The following is a 25,177-nucleotide window of genomic DNA, read 5'->3' as shown; positions in this document are numbered from 1 at the left end:
CACATTGTTGGAATCATATAGTATGTAGCCTTTTCAGATTGGCTTCTTTCAGTTAGTAATTTGCACTTAAGGTTACTCCATGTCTTTTCATGACTTGATAACTTCATTTCTTTCTGGTTCTCTGTAATAATAACAGCGGCATTTCATTGTCTGGATGTGCCACAGTTTATCCATTCACCTATTGAAGGATGTTTTGGTTGCTTCCAGTTTTGACAATTGTGAGTAAAACTTCTATGAACATCCATTTGCACATTTTGTGTGGACATAAGTTTCCAATTTGGGGTACATATCAAAGTGCACACTTGCCAGAGTGTGTCTTCCAAATTGGCTATATCATTTTGCATTCCCATCAGCAACATATGAGAGTTCCTATTGCTTCCAATTCTTGCAAATATTTGGTGGTGTTAGTTTTCTGGATTTAAGCCATTTGTTTATTTAGATCTTTGGTTTCTTTTTATTATAGCTCTGTAATTTTTCTGGCTTAGGTCTGGCATATATTTTATCAGTTTTATACCTGAGTATTTCATTTTTGGAGTGCTATATAAATAATATGGGGTATTTTATTTAAGGTGCCACTGTTCATTGTTGATAATGGAATACAGTCGGCTTTGGTATATTAACCTTGTATCCTGCAACCTTGTTCTGTAATCACTTGTTCAGGGTTTGTTGTTCAGATTTTTTACATAGATAATTGGGTCATCTGTAAGCAAAGATAGTTTTATTTCTTCCTTCCTAATCTCTATTCTTTCTATTTCCTTTTCTTTCCCTATTACATGAGCTAGGATTTCTAGTATGTGTTGAATAATAGTGGTCGGAGGAGACATCTTATCTTGTTCCTGGTTTTAGTGGGAAAGCCTCAAGTTTCTTACTGTTAGATATGGTGTTATCTGTAAGTTTTTTTTTTTTTTTTTGGTGGTGGGGAAGGGAACCAGGGATTGAACTCAGGGGCACTCGACCACTGAGCCACATCCCCAGCCCTATTTTGTATTTTATTTAGAGATAGAGTCTCACTGAGTTGCTTAGTGCCTCGCTATTGCTGAGACTGGATTTGAACTTGATGTTTTTTATCTAGTTGAGGAAGAAGTCCCTCTATATTCTTAGTTGGCTGAGAGTTTTTTCTCATGAATGGTTATTGCATTTGTGAAGTGCTTTCCCTGCATCTCTTGATATCATTATGTGATTTTTTTTTTATTCTTTAGCCTATTGATGAGTGTTAATTGATTTTTGAGGGTCAAATTGGACTTGTATATCTGAAATAAATCTCATGTGTTTAATTTTTCTTATATATTGTTGGATTCAGTGTGCCAATATTTTGTTGAGAATTTGTTGAGAGACATTGGCCTGTAGTTTCTTGTAATGTCTTTGGTTTGGGTATTAAGGTATGTTGGACTCACGAAATGAATTAGGTATCATTTCCTCTGCTTCTGTCTTTTGGAAGATATGGAGAATTGCTATAATTGGTATATTGGTATAATTTCTTCCTTAAATGTTTGGTACAGTTCACTAGTAAACCCATCTGGGCCTAGTACTTTCCGTTATTAACTATATTGATCTAATGTCTTTAATAATACAGGCATTTAGGTTATCTATTTGACCTACATTCATTTTTGAAATAGAATCTTTGTTTTTGAAATGGGAATGCAGATGTTCCCTGACTTACCGTGATTCAACTTAAGATTTTAAAAAAATTTTAGTAGGATGCAAGAGCAATAAGCATTCAGTGGAAACCATTCTTTGCATTCTGAATTTTGATCTCTCTCTGGTTGGATGATAATGGTATAGCACTCATGTGACACTGGGCAATAACAGGAAGCTACAGCTTCCAGTCAGCCACAGGATCACCAGGGCAAACAACTAATATTCTACATTGTAATGTGTTGCTAAGCTATGATATTTGGTAGGTTAGGTATATTAGATGAAATTTCATCTTACTAGAGATTTTCAACTTATGATGGGTTATTGGCATGTTACTTCATTGTAAATTGAAGAGTATCTGTACTCTAATTTAAAAAATGTAGGAATGAAATTTGGAAAAAACAGAAACATTCAAGACAACAAGAAATGACGGATTTCTTTTATTTCTTTATTTTGATTTGCCACTCTTATTTCTGCAAGTAGATTAGAAGATTGGTCGTGATATAATAGATCTGACATGTATCATCATAATAATTGACATGTAAATTAAAGTGGAAAATGTGTAGAAGCCGTAACAGTCAAATTGCTTTTATCGTGCCAGCTTCAAAATCCTTAGTCCTTCATTATATGGTACCACTTTACATATCTCATTGTTTCCAATCATGAACTCAATGCCAGATCCTCTGTGTCTATTACACTATTTTTTACCTTCTTAATGTAGTTAACAATGGCTAATGGTTGGTTATCAGTGAAGTACCATTTGAAGGTTCATGAGCTTGTCATTGAAGACCCATTCTTGTGGAGGCAGCCTTGTAGCTTCTTTGGTACTAACCTGTTAATTGTGTGTGAAGGACTCCCCCAGGCCAGGTTGTTTCTGCCTTGGTGCCCTTCTTAAATGTTCTTTCCCTAGATTGAATGCTGTTTTTCCCACCTTCTTTCAAATGAAAGTGTAGCTTAGGTTTGGTTGCTTATATAAACCAATCCTTCATCCCTCTGTCCCTTCTGCTTTCCTCTTCCTCCATTTCTTTCAGATAGCTTTAATTAGGTATGATATTCCACAGAGTTGACTTATTTTAAGTGTACAATTAGTGACTTTTAGTCAATTTACAGTTGTTTGAACATTATCACAACTTGGTTTGAATATTTCATCACCCTTATATTCATTTACAGTCACCTGCTCTGTACCACGAACCTGTGATGTGCTTTCTCCCTCCACAGATTAACTTTTGTGGACATTGTCTAGAAATAAAATCATACATTATGTCCTCTTTTGTAGTTGGCTTTTTCACTTAGCAAAGTGTTTTGCATTCCAGCCTTGTAGCATGTATCAATATTTCATTCCTTTTTTATTGTAGAGTAATATTTTCTTGTGTAGACCACATTTTGTTACCCCTTCACTAGCTGATGAACCTTTGGGTTGTTTGCTTTTTTGGCCAACATAAATAATTCTTCTATGAACATTTACATACAAGTTTTTGTGTAGACCTGTGTTCTAAAAGAGATTTATGATACAGTGTTATATAATAAAAACCTTAGGGTTTATGAGAAAAATAAAATTATGACAACACAATTCAAAAACTTTGTCAGTGGGCTGGGATTGTGGCTCAGCGGTAGAGCGCTCGCCTAGCATGTGCAAGACCCTGGGTTCGTTCCTCAGCACCACATAAAAATAAATAAAATAAAGATAATTTTCTTAACTACAACTAAACAAACCAAAAACTTTTGTCAATGACAGAGATAGAGAAAAGATAGAAGTTTAACAAAAGGGTTGTAGAATTTTACATGTTAAGTGGTTAAGGAATACCTAACCAGTATAGACAGTGTGGCACTCTGACTTGAAATGAAAAGATTTGAAGTTCGTACAACCCTTCCTAAGATTTGCAGCTTTTGTGTGACTATGAAGTGATGGAAAGGAGATTATCTGATACAGAATGGAAAATCCTACCACCAGATGAGGCCGGGTGTGGCCGCTCACATGTGAGGCGCCCTGAGGTGGCTAGCAGATGCAGGCATACACATGTCACGGAGAGCTCGGTCCATTTGGCTTGGTCACAGTTTTCTGCATTTACCCAGCATTTTTAGTAGATAGAATCATTTAGAAACAAAAGTGATGTTCGTATCTTGCTCCGGTTATCCCCTGATAAATAAATGCAGTGGAACAAATTTGCTTTTTTGAACCAAGCTTTATGGAAGGAAGGTAAATAAGGACACATATCAAGGAATGGGAAGAGATCTCTCTGAAAGACCTGTCATTGCCTCCTCTTTGTCCTCACATGATTACCTTTATGTTTCTCAAAAAGTCCAAATGATCATAGAATATTTTCTTTGTAGGAAACTACATTCTGAATTATGTGGCATCACAACCTAAGCTGGCTCCCTTTGTCATCCAAGCTCTTATTCAAGTCATTGCTAAAATCACTAAGTTGGGGTGGTTTGAGGTTCAGAAAGACCAGTTTGTCTTCAGAGAAATTATTGCTGATGTGAAGAAGTTTCTTCAGGTAAGAAGTCAGTATTACCTTACTTTAACACCATTACTTGCCTTTTTTGGTTTAGAATTCTGCTTTTCTTCAAGCTTTATGGTTTGGCTTGTGGCTACCAGCATTACATCATATTAATTATCATTTATTACTTATCCTTGGATCCTTTGTTGTTTTTGTCAATAAAATTCATGCTTGCTTACATAATTTTCATACCAGGAGAACATAAATAATTGTGTTTTCTAATTGCAAAAATGTATGTTCTTTCATTTATGACATATATATATATTGCATATATACAAACCATGGATAATAATGGCTTTCATATATGATCATTAGATCATATATGATCTAATCTAATTCTCATTACAACCCTGGGAAATGGGTTTCATTTTCTAAATGAGAAAACTGGGGCTTAGAAAGGTTAAATGATTTATATAAGATCACATAATTATTTAGTAAAGTGTGTAACTAGCACTTCAACAAGTGTTCTGACCTTTTACTTTTTTATTTTATACTATACTGCATTAACTCTTCATTTTGTCAAGAATATTTTAAACCTAAATTATTAAAGTCATAGTGTATGTTATTGCTTATTTTACATAAATTCAGATATTTGGACCGGGAAAAGGAAAATCAAGAGAACCTACAGTGATTACCTGCAACCAGGATGCTGTAGGAATTCTGAATCTGCTCTTGGTTCCTTATGCTTCTTTCTTAAGATGATTCGGATATTAAAAGAAGAAAAAATGTGGTTTTTTTTTCATACAAACATTCCTACCTAAAAGAAAATTACCTTAGCTGGTGTCATCTGAAAAAACAGTGATGTGTTACGGGTCTTGAGGAATATTTGGCAGGTTTTTTTGTTTTTGTTTTTTGGTACCAGGGATTGAACTCCGGGCACTTGACCACTGAATCCTATCCCCAGCCCTATTCTGTGTTTTATTTAGAGACGGGTCTCACTGAGTTGCTTAGCACCTCACTTTTGCTAAGGCTGGCTTTGAACTTGCAGTCCTCCTGCCTCAGCCTCCAGAGCTGCTAGGATCACAGGCATGCGCCACTGTGCCTGGCTATTTGGCAGTTTTGATGGAGGGATGGTTCAGCACAGGTTTATTAGCGATTAGGGGTAGTTTTGACTTTCTGGGATTTTCCTTCTCATTGAATAATTTTGAAAGTCACCCCCTGTGTTAGATGTAACCCCATCATAGTGCAGTACTGCAAACTCAGACTGAAATACTGGCTCCCATAGCTTCTCTTTTATTCACGTTGTTAAGACCCCTGTGAACAAGTATTTGATCATCTGAAACTTGACAGGAGTTAAGCACATTCTTATCCCCGAGGAGAGCAGCGTGCACTGGCACAGGAGGAGATTTTATTCAGAGACAGAGCTTCTTACTTCAGAGTTGTGTTTGTAATTTGGAGTAGTACTGTAGTGTCCTTCTCTTGCCATTTACTAAGACTGGTAATAGTCATGACAGTAGACAAAAATAGATGTGGAGTTCTTTTAAAATAAAGCTGAAGTTGAAAACCAACTGAAATGAAATAATTTTTGTTGGCTAGCATTTCTCAGACTCCCTCTTCAGCATCTGGTAAGTTCAGCTTTAAGTTGGGCTTTAGCATGTACCTTTGTCAATTTTGGGAGACCAGAAGAAACAAAATGTTTTATCTTGAAAGTTTATTATAATACCATAAAAGAATATTTATTTAGCACTGTTTTGGGGTATATGACTTGACCTAGCCTTCAGTCATGGGAAAGACGATTTATTGTTTTAGTACTCTAAAAATAGTACCACAAAGTTCATTTGGGTGTTAGCACCTTGTGGGAATTTTGTTCTGAAAATTATAGGTTTGTTAGAACTGTAATGTCCTGACCTCTGGGCACCCACTTTCTCTAGTGTTGCAGCCCCATTGCTGCCACACTCCCAGCATGTGTATGTGCCTCCTTTCTACATGCGTATCTAAGAGTTGTCACCTACGGCAGCAGGTTGCTGTTCAGGTTGCTGCTCTGCAACAAGGAGTTTACGTCAAACCATAAATGAATTTTGTGTTTCTGTCATCAAGAGAGACTCACCACCCCCCCACCAAAAAAAAAAGAAAAGAAAAAAAAGCCAGCTTAACTGAACAGTATGTAGTTACTTACCTGTGTTCTATTCTGGTACATGCTCTTTATTTTGTTTTAGACCAGTACCAAGCCATTTTCATGTTAGAGTCGAATTTGCAACTGGGCCAGCAGTTGGCGAGGGAGCCACATTTTGAGAAACATCAAGTCTGTACACAGGGAAGGAATGCCTCAGGAAATGGGAAATTAGGGGCTCCATCAGGCACCCTCATCAGGCACCCTCATCAGGCCTTGAAGAATTCAGGGGTGTTTCTTTTGTTCGTTTCATTGTTATTATGAGGTAATCTGAACTTCATTACACTAGTGAGCATTATTATTAGAATTCTGTGAGGGTTAGAAGGGATGACCAACTACAGCATTAAGATTTGAAACATGGGGCTGGCATTGTGGCTCAGTGGTAGTGCGCTCGCCTAGCAAGCACAAGGCCCTGGGTTTGATCCTCAGCACCACATTAAAAACAACAACAACACCAAAAAAACAAAGGTATTGTGTCCAACTACAACTAAAAAATAATTAAAAAAAAAAAAAAAGATTTGAAACGTGGGGGCTGGGGTTGTGGCTCAGCAGTAGAGCACTCACCTAGCATGTGCAAGGCCCTGGTCTCAATCCTCAGCACCACATAAAAATAAATAAATAAAGGCATTAAAAAAATTGAAAAATGTACCATCTGTTAATGTTTTAGTATGATTGCACTGTAATTCAAAGTTACACTTACTATTTTCATATTTCCACTGTGATTTTTGCAGTAGGGTAATTTGTTAATAATATGTATATAAAATCAATTTTGATATGAAAAAAGTTTTGAAATTGAATTGGAAGAAATTATATTAAAAACAGTAGAGGCTGTGAAAATGTATACCAGACTAACAGTTATACATTTACCCTTTGTATTGGGTGCTTTATATGCCTTCATTATAGACACAATGAATCCATACTTCTACACTACTAAATAATATTAAAAGGGTCTAAGTGATTTTATCTGATACTAGATCAAGGGATTTAATTAGTTCCTAAGCTATTTATTAATTACTTATTGAATGCAGCTGTCACAGTATGTGTCAAAGTAAATTTATAGAGCTAAAGAGCATTTTTTTTTTTTGCTCAGACTTATTTATAGTCTTATAAAAAATTTTAAACTAAACTCATAATTTTTTTTTTCTAAACTCATAATTTGAAGCTTAGTTTATGGTAAGTCTCAGGTGCCAGAAATATTTTGTAGGATATTATGTAGCTCTAAGGTAGGTGAGCATTTTCCCTTTCAACTCTGGGTACTGAAATTTATCTTTCAAAAAATGAGCTTGAAATCCTTTTATTTGTAGAACTCAGTGACTTTTCTACATATTTTAATATATGTGTTATTAAGTAAGTGTGATGTTTTGGTATTTAGTATTTTGTAACTGTTACCCAGTTTACACTGTAAGAACCAACCAATCACATGTCTCCACGTAGGCTAAACTTGGTTATTTTCTCCAAAGGGTACTGTGGAGCACTGCATAATAGGAGTAATAATCCTCTCTGAATTGACTCAGGAAATGAACCTGGTAAGCCTTTCCATCTAATGGGAACGTAAAGTTTGCTTAACTACTGCTATTTCTTTGTGGCCATATGTAGAGTCATTTTTTTTGTGACATAAAAACTCTGACTAAGCAAAGTCTTTTTGTGTATGTCTGTTTTATTGGTGGGATAATTAAGTAGTGGAATATCAGCAATAGTGGAATGTACTACGAAGAGCAGAGAGTTAGACATGGTCCTTGCTCCATGAACACTTGGAGAATTATTGTTTTATCTTTTGCATATATAGTAATATGTTAACTGTAAGAAATAAATTATATGCACAAAGAGAAACAAAACTTTACTCATTTACAAATAAAAGACAAGTGATTTGGTGAATTGATTTTCAGCAGGATACCCAGTAGGACTCATCCTGAAACAGGCCACTTTCTAGCTGGAATTTTCACTCTATACAAGGAAGCTCTCCCTCTCCCCAATTTTTATGAGCTCAGCAGCTGAGTACATTGTCACTCCTGTTCAGTTTTGTGCATAGTGTGCTTCAAAACGGGACAAAAGCAGAAATTAGGTTCTGCATGGGATAATTTTATAATAAAGGGGGTTATGGAGTTTAAATTTAAAAACTGCCCTCCTCTGTGGTGTGTGTTATGTGTATGTGTGCAAGGAGAACTTGTATCCTCAGGGCCACTTGCCACCTCCCTTTGGAGTCAGTATAGCCATATATATATTTTTAAAATAAAATAATTATTTTTCTATTTATGTTCAATCAGATTTAGATTTTTTTTCTTTATTTAAAAGGAAGAATTTCTAAAATTTAAAGTGATCTCTGTTTACCATGGTTGTCATCTCCCTGATTTCTCCACCCCAGTTATGTGAAGATATCTTTGCTATTTGTCTGTATATATCTCTCTGCCCTTCTCCCTCCCTTCCCTCGCTCCCTCCAGCACTAGTAATAATAACACATTGGCAGAGATGGTCCATAGTTTTAGTATGGAAGTTTAACCTCATAGGTAAAGAGTAAAGAGACAAATATAATAACCCCTCATACTCACCATCCAGCTTCTACACATTTTACTAATCATGAAACTTGCAGTTTCGTTGATTTCCTACATCACAGCAAAGATAGGAATATATGCTGCTCTGGCAATGAGGGTTGTGTTTAGTGTGTTACTGAACTAAGACTAGATAATGTGGAGTTGTAATAAAAGTATTATTCAGAGATCAACCAAGTATTTTTTTTTTTTAAAATAAACTTACAGAAAAGTTCTGAGTTCACAGAAGTTTTTCTTGACCATTTGATGCTGAATTGCTGACATGATACCCCACCCCCAGGGAATACTTCAGTGTATTTCCTACACGATGATACCATCATTAAAATTTAAGCAGGTCAACACTGATATATTACTGTTATCTAATTCTCATAGCCTATTCAAGTTTCACCAGTTATCCCCAAAATGTACTTTATCATGCATTGTATTTCTTTCTCATGTTCTGCTAGTCATCTTCAATCTGGAAAAAACTCTCAGTCATTCCTTCACTTTTATGATCTTGACACTTGTGAAGTTTACAGGCTAGTTATTTTGTAAAATGTCTCATTTTGAGATGGTTTGTCATTAGATTCAAATCATGTGTTTTTGTTAGGAGTGTCACAGAACAGATCCTGTGGCCTTCTCATTTCTCCTGCCAGGAAGTGCATGCATGACTTGATTTGTCACATAACTGAGAAGGTTCACTCTAAGATCTCTCTCTCTCTCTCTCTCTCTCTCTCTCTCTCTCTCTCTCTCTCTCTCCCGTGCTAGGGATTGAACCCAGGGCCTTGCACATTAGGCAAGCATTCTACCACTGAGCTATATTCCAGTCCCGTTTTTGGTTTTATTTTGAGACAGGCTCTTGCTAAGTTGTCCGTGCCTAAGACTGGTGACCCTCCTAGCTCAGTCCTACAAGTAGCTGGGATTGTAGGCATAGTCCCTGGACCCAGCCAATATTGATCTCTTAATTAAGATGGTCTTTTATAGATTCATTCTTTTTTCTGTTGTAATCAAAAAATTTTTGGAGAGGCAATTTAAGACATTGAAAATATCATATTCCTCATCAGACTGAAAATTTACTGATTGGTTTACAAGTTTATTTAATAGGCTATAATTCATTACTAACATTATTTTGATGTTCAAGCTTTCCCAAAATTTGTCCGTAAGAGACCTTTTAGGCTGGCGTTTTTGTCCAGTGAGCATTTGTCACATTCTTTGAATGCTTTTCTTCCTTCTGGCACAGAATGTTCCAGGCTCATCTTCCACAGAACCAGTTCCTTTGAAGAAGAGCTCCAAGGTCTGAAGTGTGATCTTTGGCTTCATATCATGGAAAAATATGGCTTCTGTGGAGATATTTGACTTGGCCTAATTTTATGGCATTTTGAGATTCAACTAGCATTTATTAAGCATTCCTAAACGAGGCAGTCTGGGGGTGATCTGCAGTACATGAGGAAAATCCAATGTTAGAGTTGTCAGATGTGTGCCTTGTAAGTTCATTCAGTGCCTGCAGGGTGGAGACAGAGGTGTGCAGTAGGAAGTGTCTGTGCATGCCACATCTCAAAGCATTCAGTGTTGAATAGCCCAAATAAAATAGTCATCACACAAGCCTTGAAGAAGATGCTGGATAAGTCATGGATTTATATTTTAGCTCTGTTGCTGACTCCTTTGTACAAACTTCTTAAGTTTGTATATCATTCTCTTGAATTGAAAATTGAGACTAGCATTCTTTATGAGGTGGATTTTGTGAACAACAGTGTGGCTCCCAGTGTACAGATGCCCTCAGCAAACCTTCATTTCCTCAGGGCTGGGGTGTGGCTCAGTGGTAGAGCGCTTGCCAAGCAAGCATGAGGCACTGGGTTCGATCCTCAGCACCACATAAACATAAAATAAAGATATTGTGAATGTGTACACCTAAAACTAAAATATAAATATATATATAAATAAAACCCTTCATTTCCTTTCTCCATGCTGTGGGCATGGTGGTCATTCAGAGATTAGGCTAAGATAGTATGCTATAAACTCTAATTTCCTTACATGCTAAGAAAAGAATAATATGTAGTTTTGAAGATAAAGTGAAATAATATGTGAAGAATAACTTTATAAATTGAAACCGTAATGCCACATACTCTTATTTGTATTAAAGAAAAGCATTGTAGGAGATATTTTGAAGTTTTAATTAAGGGAGGAACACTGAAAATGTAGTTCAAATCTTAGATATTGGATATAGATTCCGGTAACTACTTTCTGTAATCACTTCAGACTTCTGTATGCTTCATGTTTTATAAGTACAAGTGTAGTCTAAATCATATGTTGGAGATTAGGAAGTGTCAGATAATCAATTTTTAGCTTACTGCTTTTTGCAAATCTGTAAACATTAGCAAGGAAAATGGTTTACTTTCTTCATCCAAATAGCAAAAGGAATAAATAATAATGCTGTAGCAGCTCTAGACCTTGATGCTGATAATCATTTGGGCATCAGACCTCAATTTTGTTTGCTTTTTCCTACGGGTAAATGGAAAAATTGCTAGTATTAATAGTGTAGTTTGGACATACTATATTTTAGATTAGAGACTCAAGAGCTAATTCTAGTTATTTATTCCTAAAAATTGTATGCCATTAGCTAACAAAATATTTGGAGGAATTGTATTGCTTACCTTATAAATCAGATTTCTTGTTTATAGTATCCTCTTTTAGTGGTTTTCAGAATACAAATGACATGTTATTCATAACACCAGTGACATGAACCAATGACATGTGGTATATACGAAGATACCAGTTTCATACAGAAGAATTTTTCTGTTCTCATCTAGTGGCTGATCTACAGAGTGCTAGGGTTTGAAGATGAGCTCAGAGACTTCTCACCTTGCAGGTGGCATCTAAGGGACAGGGAAGTTGTTTGCATGATGTGAAATGTAGTGCCTGGTTCAGGAGCTGATGGTCTTGGGTCTAGTATTTTACAGTCAGTGTTTGTGTTGCCTCTGAAAGTGTGATCAGCTCTGCCTTTTAATTTCTAGATCATGTGGTTTGTCAGAAGAGCACTGAATGAAAAGAGTCCAGAAACCAACTTCTTGAGTAAAATCGCTTATCCTGGTAGATTTTGAAAAGATATTTTAATTCTGAACTTTATGATTCTTTAGTCCCTATTTCTATCTGAGTACATTTTTGCTGTTTTTTTTGTATTTGAGAGGGGTAGGTCTGGTTAAACTAATTTTTCTTTTCTTTTTTTTTTAAGGTTGATTATTCTAGACCTTCAGCAAAACACAGGAAAATAGCTACGTCATTTCGTGACACTTCTCTCAAAGACATATTAGTACTAGCGTGTTCTCTTCTAAAAGAGGTAAGTTATTTAGTTATTCAATTTTCTAGTTATTTAGGAAATTTTAACAGTTTCAAAAGGATTTCAAGTGGATTCCCTCTGCCCCCAGTTCTGCCTTTAAAAGAATTATTGTGCACAGTCTTAATGTAAGTATGATATATTTGTACAAATCTCTAAGGGGTTCCAAAAAATTGGCTTTTACTCCCTAGGTATATAAATAAAATCTAAAGGAAATTTAGTAACTTTAGGTAGTAGTTTGTCTTTCTCTTGTAGGTTCTTAACTGAAGAAGCTAAATTGAGTCTTCATTTCTTTATCTGCCTGCCCATGTTTTGATGGGATGTAGGTGAAAAATGAAATAATTAAGTTTGATTCATTAAACACCAAAAATTTTCTTAGATTAGCTAAGATAGCTAGCTGAGTTTAACAATTTCTTAGGTAAATAGGAATTCCCATTTTTTACTTAGTGCCCTATTGAACATTAGTGATATTGTGATTCATAACTGCATTGTGTTCTCTTTATCAACATAGGGAATCCATTGTGTCACTCAAGCTTGTTAGTTCTCATAGTACAGCACTTCCTATAAGAACTAGTTTCTCCTTATGTCAGTTCTATGGTTCCAGCTGAGTACCTGTTACCCTACTTAGAATCAGAAATGTTTCAGATTTGGATTTTTGCATAGACTTTATTAAGTATCACCAATCCAAAAATCCAAAACCTGAAATTCACAAAAATCCAAATCATTTTGATTGTCATGTAGATGCTCCAAAAGTTTTATATTACAGTGCATTTTGTATTTCAAGTTTTTGGATTAGGGAATGTTTCCCTTGACAGTAACATGATAAGTACCCTACTAGGTCAGACTAAAAGACCTTATTGTCTTAAACATTTTCTTTTAGTATGGAAAAATAATATGCAAAAGTAGGTACATACAACATGTAACATATACAAAAGTAGACATAATTGCCACTCAAGAACCCTTCAGTTAAACAGTAATAGCTTGCAGCTAATCTTGTTTCATCTCTCCTATCTCTACCTGCTCACTTTACTTCTTTTTTGTTATTCTTGGAGAATCCCAAACTTCACATCATTTCTTCTGCAGATATTTCATGGGGCAACTCTAGAATGGTATATTCTGTTGATATGTCAGAATGGGCATTGTTTTGGTGTCAGGATTGCTCTCCAGAGCTTGTGAGTGTCCTCCCATAATCACAGTTCTGACAGCTTTTGTTAACCCAATGTGTCTCTGTTATAATTGAAGTTAGTCCTAGTGTTTCTTGAAGAACATTTAATCTTTGGCTTGTGCAAAGCCACCTTTAAGGTAATAATTATGTATACATTTATGCAGTTGTACTGTGGAGAGTATTTTTCTTAGTGCTGCCTTATAACTTTTAGATGATGACCTGCAGTACGGCATCAGGTATAAATGTTTTTATTCTTATCTCACAAAATTACATTTGAATGTAGTCTATCATAGAAATTTGAAGATAGTGATTTTACTTTTCTCCCCTAATATTTGGAGTAATATAATTTTGTTAATTTTTTAAACTAATTTCCATTTGGCATTGAAGAATTATTTAAATTCATAAAGTTAAAATTTGTTGATGTGTTCATAATGGATTTTTTTGGTTCTGGGGATTGAACCCAGGAGCACTGAACTACTGAGCCACATCCTCAACCCTATTTTGTATTTTATTTAGAAACAGGGTCTCAATGAGTTGCTTAGTGCCTTGCTAGGTTGCTAAGCCTGGCTTTGATCCTCCTGCCTCAGCCTCCCAAAGCCACTGGGATTACAGGTGTGCACCACTGCACTCAGCTCATAGTGTTTTGTTTTTAACCTTTTTTCAGGTATTGGCCAAACCTTTAAATCTTCAAGATCAATTTCAACAGAATCTGGTGATGCAGGTCTTGAAACTGGTCCTCAACTGCCTCAACTTTGACTTCATTGGCAGTTCAGCAGATGAGTCTGCAGATGATCTTTGCACAGTACAGATTCCAACAACCTGGAGAACAAGTAAGAATAAAGAGCATGAGGGGTGGTCAACCTAATGATGCAGAAGGAAGCAATATATTTGCCCAGGGTGTGTTGTCTTTGTTTTATGCTAGGCAATCAGAAAAGTGCTTTGCAACCCAAAAGAATTTGCTACCTGAAGTGTTTACTGATACCCAATTTCAAAATGTTTCCCCTGATGTATTATAGTAACTACCATATTTTGATTTTGGAAAAAAAAAAAAAGAAGACAGCTCTAGAGATAGATGGAAAACAGTTTTGGGAAGAAAAAAAAATCAAGAGCTCTGTTTGGAAACTTTCATATGAACAGAATGGGAAAGGATCTAATAGTAGACAAGAGATGTCAACATATTTTCCAGAGCAATAAAGAGAATGAATTAGAGTAAGTGACTTAGCAGAGTTGCAACTTACTCTGTTCTAGGAATGTGCTTAGTGGTGAAGTGCCCCTAGGTTAATCCTCCAGTACAAAAAAATAAGATGATTTCATTCCAGAAAAAAAGGTGATATTTAGGGTACCCCTGAAGTCAGGGAGGGAAGGGAGGCTTCAAGGGCTTGGTTAAAAGACTGTATTCTGAATAGTCTCGTCTCTGCCACTTGTGCAGCTAGGTGACTGCCTTTCCCTCCCTCCCTCATCTGCACTGTTCCCTTGCTTCACAATACCAAGCTTTTTTTCTGAGAAAATTGAACTAGAGCATATATCAGAATATATCAGAATCAGGAATACCTGATATAGTTGAGGAACACTGTTAGTTTTTTTGTCACTGTGACCAAAATACCTGATATAAACAATTTAGGGGGTGTTTCAGTTCATGGTCATCTGGCCCCAAGGCAGAAACATCCTGGCAGAAGGGCATGGTAAAGGAAAGCTGCTCACTCTTAGTAGCTGTGAAGGTCGGGGGAGGGGGAGATAGACACATACACGCACACAGAAGAAGGAAGGGGACTGGGATAAGATAAACCCTTCTGGGGCACACCCAATGAAACCCTTCTAGAGCCCCCCCGCCAGACCTACTTTCTGTAACTTGGTCCCTGCCTTCCAATAATCCTTTCAAATCATTAATCCATCAGGTGGATTAATGAGGTTAGAACCTTCCTGATCCAATCATTTCCTGAAAGTCTCACCTCTGAACATGGCTGCATTAGGGACCATGCCTTTGAGTACATGAGCCTTTTGGGGAACATTGCAGATCCAAGCCATAAAAGCAGCATGGGTTTTTGAGAATTTCTAGTATGAAGTCAGAGACTAAATCAATAAAAAGGGTTTTAATGTTCTGAATCCTGACTGTGGTAATTGGATTCATGAACCAACACATAGAATAAAGAAGTGCACAGACTAAAAACATCCAGGTGTACACAAACAAGTACATGTAAAACTGGGAAATTTAATAAGATTGGTGAATTGTATCCAGGTTAATTCCCTTGTGCTATTGTGAAATATTGAGTAAAATATGAGGTCAGTCTGTACCGGGTTTTGCCACTATATATGGATCTAGAATTATCTCAAAAAGTTCAGTTAAAAAAAAATAGAAATAGACAAGGTGAAGAGTAGACAAGATGAAGAGTAGAAGTTAGCTTCTAACAGGTATAATTACTATTCCTAAAGAGATGACAAAAGATAATACATTCTTGGAACAAGAGTAAGATATTATCAAAAAGTAGAAATTCAGAGAATGTTCTGAATAGTTAATGAAATTTAGAAGGTAGAACAAAGGAAGCAAGATGCTTGAAAGGAGAAAAATAGATTAAAAAAAACCTAGAAGATAAAATTAGGCCTGGCATCTGAAGGTTTGGAGGGCCAAAATACAGCACAGAGAAAACAGGAGGAAATTTGCAAAAATGTTCTCAGCACTGCAGGTCATAAGAGTTTTTGGATTAAACTGTCTCACCAAGTACCCAGCATCATGAGTGAAAATGGGTATGTGCAAAGCTTCATAATCATGACATTTTAGAATACAGAGGATAAAGAAAAATTCCTAAAATGTACAAGAAAGAAAAAAGTCAGTCACCTACAAAGGATTGGGATCCAGAAGGATAGTCAGTTTCTCCATAGCAGCATTGTAGACTGGAAGACTCAGACTTCTGCAGGAAAATTATTTTCCAACTAAATGGAAATTACCAAGTATAACCAAGATTAAAGACCTCTTCAGACATGCAAGTCCTCCCCAAATTCATCCCCTTTGTACTTACTCTTAGGAAGCTACTTGATTTGTAAGCCAAGAAGGTGGAAGAAGGGGATGCAGGAACAGAGACTTCAACTCCTGATGGAATGAATAGATGTAGGGAGGAGACCGTTGTGTGACAAAGTTAGGAAATAGCCAGTTCTGTGGGAGCATCTGAGAGGTAGGGCTGGGAGAGTGGAAATGAGAATGTTTGGTGCTCTTGACCATGTGGAAAACATCATGGAGAACATCTTGCTAATGAGAGCATTTGGAGTTTGTGACACATACAGCTACACAGAGGAAAAATGCTGTGATTAAGTACAGAGTGAATTATAATTGTGATATAGTAAACTTCTGGGACTGGCTGTTAATGTTTTTTATATTTTTTGTGTAGTCATAATAAATGTAAATACTTCAAAGTTGATTTAGTCACAAATCATGTTGGTAATGGAACGGGAGGGTGGATTGTGGAGATTGGGGAGGTGGAGTTGCAGGGTTGGGTTGAGCAGCTACAGCCTCTTAGGCTCAGGGTAATACTTAAGCGTATATCTGAAGTGAAACAGCCAAAAGAAGTAATAGTGTACAACATTACTTAGAAGTATAGGTAAATATGTTGAAAGGTGGTTGGAAGGGGCTAGATATAGTTGTTTTCATATTATAGACTTTTTTGTACTGCTTGCTTGTTGATAATTTTTGAAATTTTAAACAGTGTTCATATTATTTTAATATAAGTGAAAGTAGTTAGGAAGATTGCCCTACTTAGAACTGTAGATGCTATATCATCTTGGCTAGTTAGTTTTTAATCTCTATTATCTCAGTTTTCTGAGGAAAGTAGCTAGGAATTTAAAATAGCTCAACTGCAAATAGTGGCCAAGATCTCATTGTCCTCAGTTTGTGTGATTTTGTTTTATTTGTTAAGATCACTGGATTGAAAGAAATGATATCAGAAATAAATTTTTTTTTCTCAGTTTTCCTGGAACCAGAAACATTGGATCTTTTCTTTAATTTGTATCATTCACTTCCACCACTGCTGTCTCAGTTAGTAAGTAAAACTCATTCATTACTTGATTGAAAAGTAGCTGTGATCTTTAATGAACATAAGGGATGGAGTTTATTTATCCACAAAACTCTGCTAATATGTTTGATTGGGTCGACTTGTCACAGTAGTTCTTGTGTCATCCTAGGTGCATCTCACTCAAGCTCTTTGTTGGGTTTTGTTTATTTTGTCAGTAGTCCATTCTATTTAATGGTTGAGCCAGAACCAGGAACTGTTGATTTTGTTCCTGCCAGAGCCAGAACAACACACCAACTTGTAAATATACCTTTCTTACTAGTCAGTTCCCATAGATTTGAAGTCCAGCTGTCAGCTCCCTCACCAGGACCTTCCCCACTTTCTAACACCCCTCAGCCCTCCAGGGCCTGGGCTTGGCAGACAGCCTCCACCAGGTATCATTGAATGAAACACAAAGAGGGAACTATTTACTTGACTTTTGCTCAGGACTACTGTTGTTTGTTAAGTTTTTTTAATCAAGTTCTGTTATATGTTCAAAAAATCTTGAAACTCTGTTGTTGTATAGAACTTTGAGACTGTGGGTTCCATCTTTGCAGCATCTGTAATAGATATGGTAATGTTAAAAAATAATTATAGGTTTAATATCCAAGCTTCTAGAAATAATGTTGCCATTTTCTGAAAAAAGGTGTTCCTGATTTAAAGCATATACCAGTGGTATGCTTGTTTAGATGTTATCATTTAGAAAGGAGGAGTGGATTCACAAAACCACACTTCAAAAAAACATGTCTGTCCTTGAATCTAGAGTTCAAGGTAGTGAAGTAGCTACAGATCATCACAGTGGTTCTGCAGGGTTCCTAATGCTGTCCTCACCAGGTGTACCAGAAAAACAAAGCACACCCAGAATGGCTAAGGGAAGTCACCCCAGGGTAACAAAGTAAGTCCACATTATTACTAAGATCAGAACCCAGTTCCTGCTGGGCTTGGTTGGGCATATCTGTAATCCCAGTGGCTTGAGAGGCTGGGACAGGAGGATTACAAGTTCAAGGCCAGTCTCAGCAATTTAGCAAGGCCCTAAGCAACTTAGATCCTGTTTCAAATGAAAACACAAACAAAAAGGCTAGGAATGTGTTTAGTGGTGAAGTGCCCCTAGGTTAATCCTCCAGTACAAAACAACAACAACAAAACAGTTCTACATGTCCTGAACCCTGGGTGTTTTGCTTTTAATATATTAGTGCTTCCTAAGTCTGTACATCAGAGTACTGAAGGGGAGGAGGTTTTTAAGTTTGTTTGGCTTTTGTATTTTTTTAAACTTGGGTGGTTTTTTTTTTTCAACTGATAGAGGCAATGGGAAATAAGCATGTCTTTTAAAAAGGCAATCTTTTGGATTTTTTTTACCTATTCTTACCCTTGCCAAGAGAGCCACACATTTTATGTGAAGATTTCAAATTAAAATATTTATTGACAACTGATTTTAGTTAAGCTCTAGATTTTGATTCCCAGCCCATTTTAATGCACCTGTTTCAGTTTCATTTCAACAGTCACAGAATCGAAAACTTGGAACTTAATGGGTTAAAAAAAAAAAAAAGTGGCAATTCAGGGGAACCACAGGCCAGTTTGGCTTGAAAGTTGCCAATTTGGGGCCTTACTTAATAAATTAAAAAAATATATATTTTAGTAAATATCATTAGAAAGTAAGTAACTCTTCTAGCATTTTCCAAACATACTAATGGATGATGTAAAATATTCCATGACTAAATAAATTTAGGATATTCTGGATTGAGTAAACTTTTGGGATTTCCCTCACCTTTGTAGGAATCACAATGAATAATTTCACAGTATTTAACATATTGTACCATAAGATCATATTTTCTCTTTGGTAGAACATCTGGTTCATTGGCTCACAGCGGAGGGGGCATCATAAGCAATTGGGAGTTTTCTTAATGTAGGCATGTTTAAGCCCTGCTCTGGCAAATTTGGTATAGAAAAGCATATTAGATGAGAATACATACAAATAAAAATTTTTTGATGGGATAGAAAGATTGTGAGTGGTGGTATGATGGTGCTCAGCTATTATTTTATATAATGCTCTTTTAGCATTAAAATTAATTACATTTTAAATTAAGTCTTGCTTATATGTGGTCATAGCTCCTTTTAAAATTGAAATGAATTTTTTGTTTCTGTTTTTAGGCACTTGCGTGTTTAGTTCAGTTTGCTTCTACAAGAAGGTCCTTATTTAGCAGTCCTGAACGTGCCAAGTACCTTGGTAATTTAATTAAGGGAGTGAAAAGGATACTTGAAAACCCTCAGGTATTTATGAAGTAATTTAATTAATACTTAGCATATAGAAATAATATTTCTGCTCAAAGGCAGATAATAAACTCATCATGAATTTATTATGATTCTGGAAGAAAATATTTAGTATTACATTCATCTTACTTAGGTCTTATTTGTAGTAGAAATGGGCAGTTTTTAAAAAATGGATGTTTCCATGGAAGACTTCTGTGTTCCTCTCCATTTTTTCCTTTTAGGTGAATATGAAAAAAGGTCATATATGTTATTATGTTTCTGTCTTTTACTATTGTGCTACATTTCCTTGCCCACGTTGGTTAAACTATTGAAGTGATTAATTCAGGGTTATGTCCATCTGAACTAGAGGACTTAATATAAATTTAAGTATTAATATTGGGATAAAAGGCTTTAAATTATGAAATAATGTCTTTTTGCCCTCTTGTGGACAAATATGAGTTATCTATTCCACATTAACTTCAGAGATCTAGTGGCAATACCTATTTCAGAGAATTGCAAAGCCATAATTAGTGATTTTGGATACCTAGATAAATATTTTGTTTCATTATTTTTTTTTTTTCTGGTTTAAAATATCTGTAATTAAACTACAGATTTTTAAAAGGTTAAATGGTAATTTAAAGAGGTTTACCTAAACCTCTTGGTTATTAATCACTTTTGGTGGGGACACAGATAATACTTTTCTACAGAAATAAAATGTGATTATCTCACAAAACTGATTATTTTGCAAGTTGTTCTCAGGAATGTTTGAGTTAAACATGTATTTTGTCTTTTCAATGTTAGCGTAGCTGTGAATTTTATCTGTTTAGCTGGTAAATAGAATTTTTACCAACATATTTAAAAGTTTTTAGTTGTTTAATTCTCTTGTCATCAACCAAAATTGTGGAAATTATTATACCCATGTTAGATAATTCTATTGATTTTTTAGCATCCCCATGTCAGTTTTTCACTGTAAAAACTGATCTTAAGTATTATATTGTTTTAGAATTATAAACATGTATTAAAAAAACTATGATTATAAAATGTCTCTTTGGAATTCATACTTAATAATTAGACACTTTTAAAATTCATTCTTCCTTTCTTTTTTTCTTTTTTTTACTGGGGATTGAACTTAGAGGCACTTAACCACTGAGCCACATCCCCAATCTTTTTTTAAAATATATTTTTAATTTAGAGATAGGGTCTCGCTGAAATTTTTAAGGCCTCACTAAGATGCTGAGGGTGGCTTTGAACTCATGATACCCTGCCTCAGTCTCTGGAGCCCCTGGGTTTATAGGTGTGTGTCACTGTGCCCAGCAAAACTCCCCCCACCACCCCACTTGCAGTGCTGGGAATTGAACTCAGAGCTTCACACGTGCTGTGGAAGGCACTCTACCACTAGGCTGCTTCTTTCATGGAGTACCTATGAATGAAATTTCTTAGACTCGTTGAGTATTAAACAAACACTGCATAGAATTCTCTATCAGGCTAGCTACAGAGACTACAGAGTGGTAACTGTGGAGACGATAGCAGGTGTTAACTATGGAGATGTGTTCTGTTTTCAAGCAGCTTGTAGCAACTGGGGAGAACTTTCAAGGTCTTTTCCTTTTTAACCTGTTCTCCCTCACAAGTTACCTGTGTGTCCTGTCTTCTTGTTAAACTTGGTTCCCTACATGGCAGTAATTTGTTTGAATGAGTAACACTTAAAGACAGGGAGTTAAGTCAGGGCACAATGCCTGTATTCAGAAAGTGTTCCATAAAAAGAAATTGTCTACTTGTGTGTACACACACTATTTAAGTCTGGTGTTAGTACTCCCTTCTCGGGTTTCAAGAGCCCATTCTTGTTTTTCATCTTAAATATTTTTCTCTCAGCCCTTCATCTTGAATACTTTTCAAGACCTTTGTTGACTTCTGTTTAGGCTATAATACACACACTCTGTTTTTGTGTAATAGGTTCCCAGATATATTTTCGTCTTTGTTGTGCAAAGCTTCTTCCAAAAATTCTACTTTAGATTCCTTATTATGAATAATTGACAGCAATATTAAATTTAGCAAGAATCATTTGTTTTCTTACATTGCCTACCTAGTTGATGTAAGATACTATAGGTACCTCTGAAAACAAATAGAATACTTAATAAAATTCTTTGAAATTTAGTAGCTTTATTATCAATAGATTGGTTTATTTTAAAAGACTTACTTTTTGTCTCATAATTTAGGGTTTGTCTGATCCAGGTAATTATCATGAATTTTGTCGATTTTTGGCTCGTTTAAAGACAAATTATCAACTGGGAGAGTTAGTTATGGTCAAGGAGTATCCTGAAGTTATCAGATTGATTGCTAATTTTACTATTACTAGCCTACAGGTAAGTAAAAAAAAAAAGTAATTGATGTTAAGCTGTACTTAGTTTTAGAACAATTTCTTGATAAAGGTTAGTGGGGGTGTTTTTTTGTGGGGTTTTTTTTTTTTTTTTTTTTTTTTTTAAAATACCTGTTACTTGAAGTGCTTTACTGAAAATGGTCTTTGCAAACTTTTAGGTAAAAGAAATAATTGTAACATTTTTAATGAGAAAAAATTGAAAAATCACTTAAAGTGTCTAATAACTGAAGAATAACTTAGAAGCTGTAATAAACCTCTATAAAATAATTTTTTACATACTGTATTGTGGTTGAATTCTTAAATTTGGAATAGGAATTACTAAACCATATTTTCTATATGATGTTAATTCTATAAAAAATATATTCATGGAATGATTAAAAGGAAATAGTTTAACACTTAAACGTATTGTAACATTTTAATAGTGATAATCTCTGAACAGAATAATATTGTGGGATATTGGTTTCTTTAACATTTTTGCGTTTATGAAATTTGCTGTATTAAGCATTCATTAGTCATATAATCAGAATAAAAGTTAATTTAAAAAGTAATTTTGCTTTGTATCTGTTATTCTAGAAAGCTATTAAGTTATTTTAAATTTCTTTTGCTCTGTTTCTTTGTAGCATTGGGAGTTCGCTCCAAACAGTGTTCATTATTTATTAACTCTGTGGCAGAGGATGGTAGCATCAGTTCCTTTTGTGAAATCAACTGAGCCCCACTTACTAGACACTTATGCACCTGAAATCACAAAGGCCTTTATCACGTCTCGATTGGACTCTGTTGCCATAGTTGTGAGGTATTAAAAACTGAATGTTTCTGTTGTATTTTCATCTTGGAGTTTTTTTTAAATTAAATTAAAAGTTTACCCTCTTCAGGGTAAAGTTCTGTGAATTCTGACAAGAATATGCATTTTTATAAATAACATCACAATTGAGATACTGAATAGTTCCATTAACTCTAAAGGTTTGTTTTTTTTTTTTTTGGGGGGGGGGGACAGGAGGGGAGACCCTTTGTAGTCCTCTCTGGCAGTAACTGATATGTTTTGTTTTCCTGTTTGCATTTCTTTGGTGTAAGATTCCAGAGTGGCATCATTAAGTGTATATTTCACTTCATAAAAAGCTACTAAATTATTTTCCAAAGTTGCTTTAACATTTTGAATTCTTTCTTTTTAAAATACTTTCTCAGTTGTAGATAGACATAATACCTTTATTTTATTTATTTGTTTTTATGTGGTGCTGAGGATTGAACCCAGTGCCTCACACGTGCTGTACCACTGAGCCACCAACCCCAGCCCCAGTATTTTGAATTCTTAACCTGCAATGTATAAAAGATATATAGTAGTACTTCTTTGCGGATTTAATTTGCATTTCCTTAATGAGTAATAATGTTGAGCATCTTTTTATGTGTGTGACCATCTGTATGTATTCTTTGGCAAAGTGCCTATAAATTCTCATATCTGTTGCTCTTTTTTTTTAAACAGGGTAATTTATTTCTTACTGAAATTTGAGAGGTCCATTTATTCTGTTCAGAAGTCTTATCATACATGTGTTTCAGAGAATATTTTCTCTCCTTTTTATTTTAAGTCTTTGGGGGAACAGAAGTTTTACATTTTTATGAAGTTCAGTGTATCCTTTCTTTTCTTATGTGTTATAGCATGTGTTTGGTGTTACATTGAGAATCTTTATCTTACTCAAGATCACAAAGATTTTCTTTTTTTCTTCTAGAAGTTTTAGTTTTAAAATTTACATTGAAGTCTATGTGATCTTAGTAAACTCACCTATTTTGGTAGCATTTTTGCGGTTTCTTTGGCTTTTTCTGTGTGCATAATCAAGTCATCTTGATATATAGACATTTTATTTCTTGTTTTCCAAATCCATTTGTCTTATTTCTTTTTTTTTAATATTTTTAGTTGTAGTTGGACACAATACCTTCATTTTATTTATTTATTTTTATGTGGTGCTGAGGATCGAACCCAGGGCCGCACTTGTGTGAGGCGAGCGCCATACCACTGAGTCAGAACCCCAGCCCTTCTTATTTCTTTATCCATCATAGTTTTATTTAATGTAAAGTTTGTGGTGAATAAAAATACATTCTCATGTTATCTACATGCTTATGTGTTTGCAGAGACCATTTAGATGACCCACTGGATGATACTGCTACTGTGTTTCAGCAGCTGGAGCAGTTGTGCACTGTCAGCAGATGTGAATATGAAAAGACGTGCTCTCTTCTTGTACAGTTATTTGACCAGAATGCACAGAATTACCAAAAACTTCTGCATTCAGCTTCTGGGATAACTGTGGACATGGCAATTCAGGAAGGTCAGTAAATTTCATGAGTAATATGTTGAATATTAAGTGGTATCATTAATTACTTCATTGAATAATCTTACTGCAGATTATTTTCAGGTATTTCCCTCCAGTTTTTGGTCCCCTAATAAATCATTAATTTTATTAACCTGCTAGATATTTTGGTTGCTTGATAGTTAATTTTAAATTCTTTTTAAGATTCTTAGGAATACTTCTCTATGGAATCAATATCAAAAGAAATTGAATGGCTGGGGTTGTGGCTCAGTGCTACAGCGCTTGCCTAGCATGTTCAAGGGCCTGGGTTCGAGGCTTGGGTTCGAAACCCTGGGTTCAATCCTCAGCACCACATAAAAATAAACAAAATAAAACTATAAAAAAAATTACATGTTCTCATTTTAAAAAAAAAAAGAAGTTGAAAATCATCCTTGAGCAGATGGTACAAAACTTTTAACTGTATGTTTTCATCTTTTCTATAGTCGATTGCAGATATCAGCCAGTATAAACAACTTGTGTAAAACTTCCTTATGGTTTTACCTTGATGTATTAGCCTTCACCATGACTTTAAATTTTTTTTTTTTTTTATTCCTCACTTTTCTCATGATTTTGTCTTTAATCCCCTATTAAAGGAGGAAGCATTTATTTCTATTTCTTTAGATTCTTTCAGGAATATGGCAGGGAATAAAAATAAAATACATTTTCACATTTTTTAAGTGAGCTGCTTTTTAAGAATGGAACTGAATGCATACAATTCTAATAGAAGACTATTTAATTACAATTTTAAATTTTTTTCTATATTTGTTCCCTTTATCTTGCATTGGAAAGTGAATTTGATAAGGGATCATGGTCAAATTTAAGTCCAGTGATTGCCTATCTCAACTCTTTATAATCTTTAGATTGTCCTTTACATTTGCATAATATTTTCTTAAGATGCCTTTTATTTGTATCACAT

General features: G+C 35.2%; 1 protein-coding gene across 3 annotated transcripts in view; it reads left to right on the top strand.

Moving 5' to 3' along the window:
- Ranbp17 (RAN binding protein 17) overlaps positions 1-25,177 on the top strand; it is a 289,845-nt gene that overhangs the window by 11,092 nt on the left and 253,576 nt on the right. For 2 of the 3 annotated variants that reach the window (XM_048815568.1, XM_048815581.1), the window contains 10 exons: positions 3,967-4,133; positions 7,707-7,772; positions 10,012-10,065; positions 12,001-12,105; positions 13,932-14,097; positions 17,222-17,295; positions 19,453-19,572; positions 21,765-21,911; positions 22,546-22,718; positions 24,047-24,240. In XM_048815568.1, the coding sequence (XP_048671525.1) occupies positions 3,967-4,133; positions 7,707-7,772; positions 10,012-10,065; positions 12,001-12,105; positions 13,932-14,097; positions 17,222-17,295; positions 19,453-19,572; positions 21,765-21,911; positions 22,546-22,718; positions 24,047-24,240 (1,266 nt within the window). The remainder of the gene's footprint in view (positions 1-3,966; positions 4,134-7,706; positions 7,773-10,011; positions 10,066-12,000; positions 12,106-13,931; positions 14,098-17,221; positions 17,296-19,452; positions 19,573-21,764; positions 21,912-22,545; positions 22,719-24,046; positions 24,241-25,177) is intronic. The other variant, XM_048815574.1, reaches the window with a different exon arrangement.

The sequence above is a fragment of the Marmota marmota genome, unplaced genomic scaffold, assembly GCF_001458135.2.
Source record: "Marmota marmota marmota unplaced genomic scaffold, marMar, whole genome shotgun sequence".
Classification (NCBI taxonomy): domain Eukaryota; kingdom Metazoa; phylum Chordata; class Mammalia; order Rodentia; family Sciuridae; genus Marmota; species Marmota marmota.
Note: the sequence above shows the minus strand (reverse complement) of the source record. Positions and strands in the feature narration are given on the sequence as shown.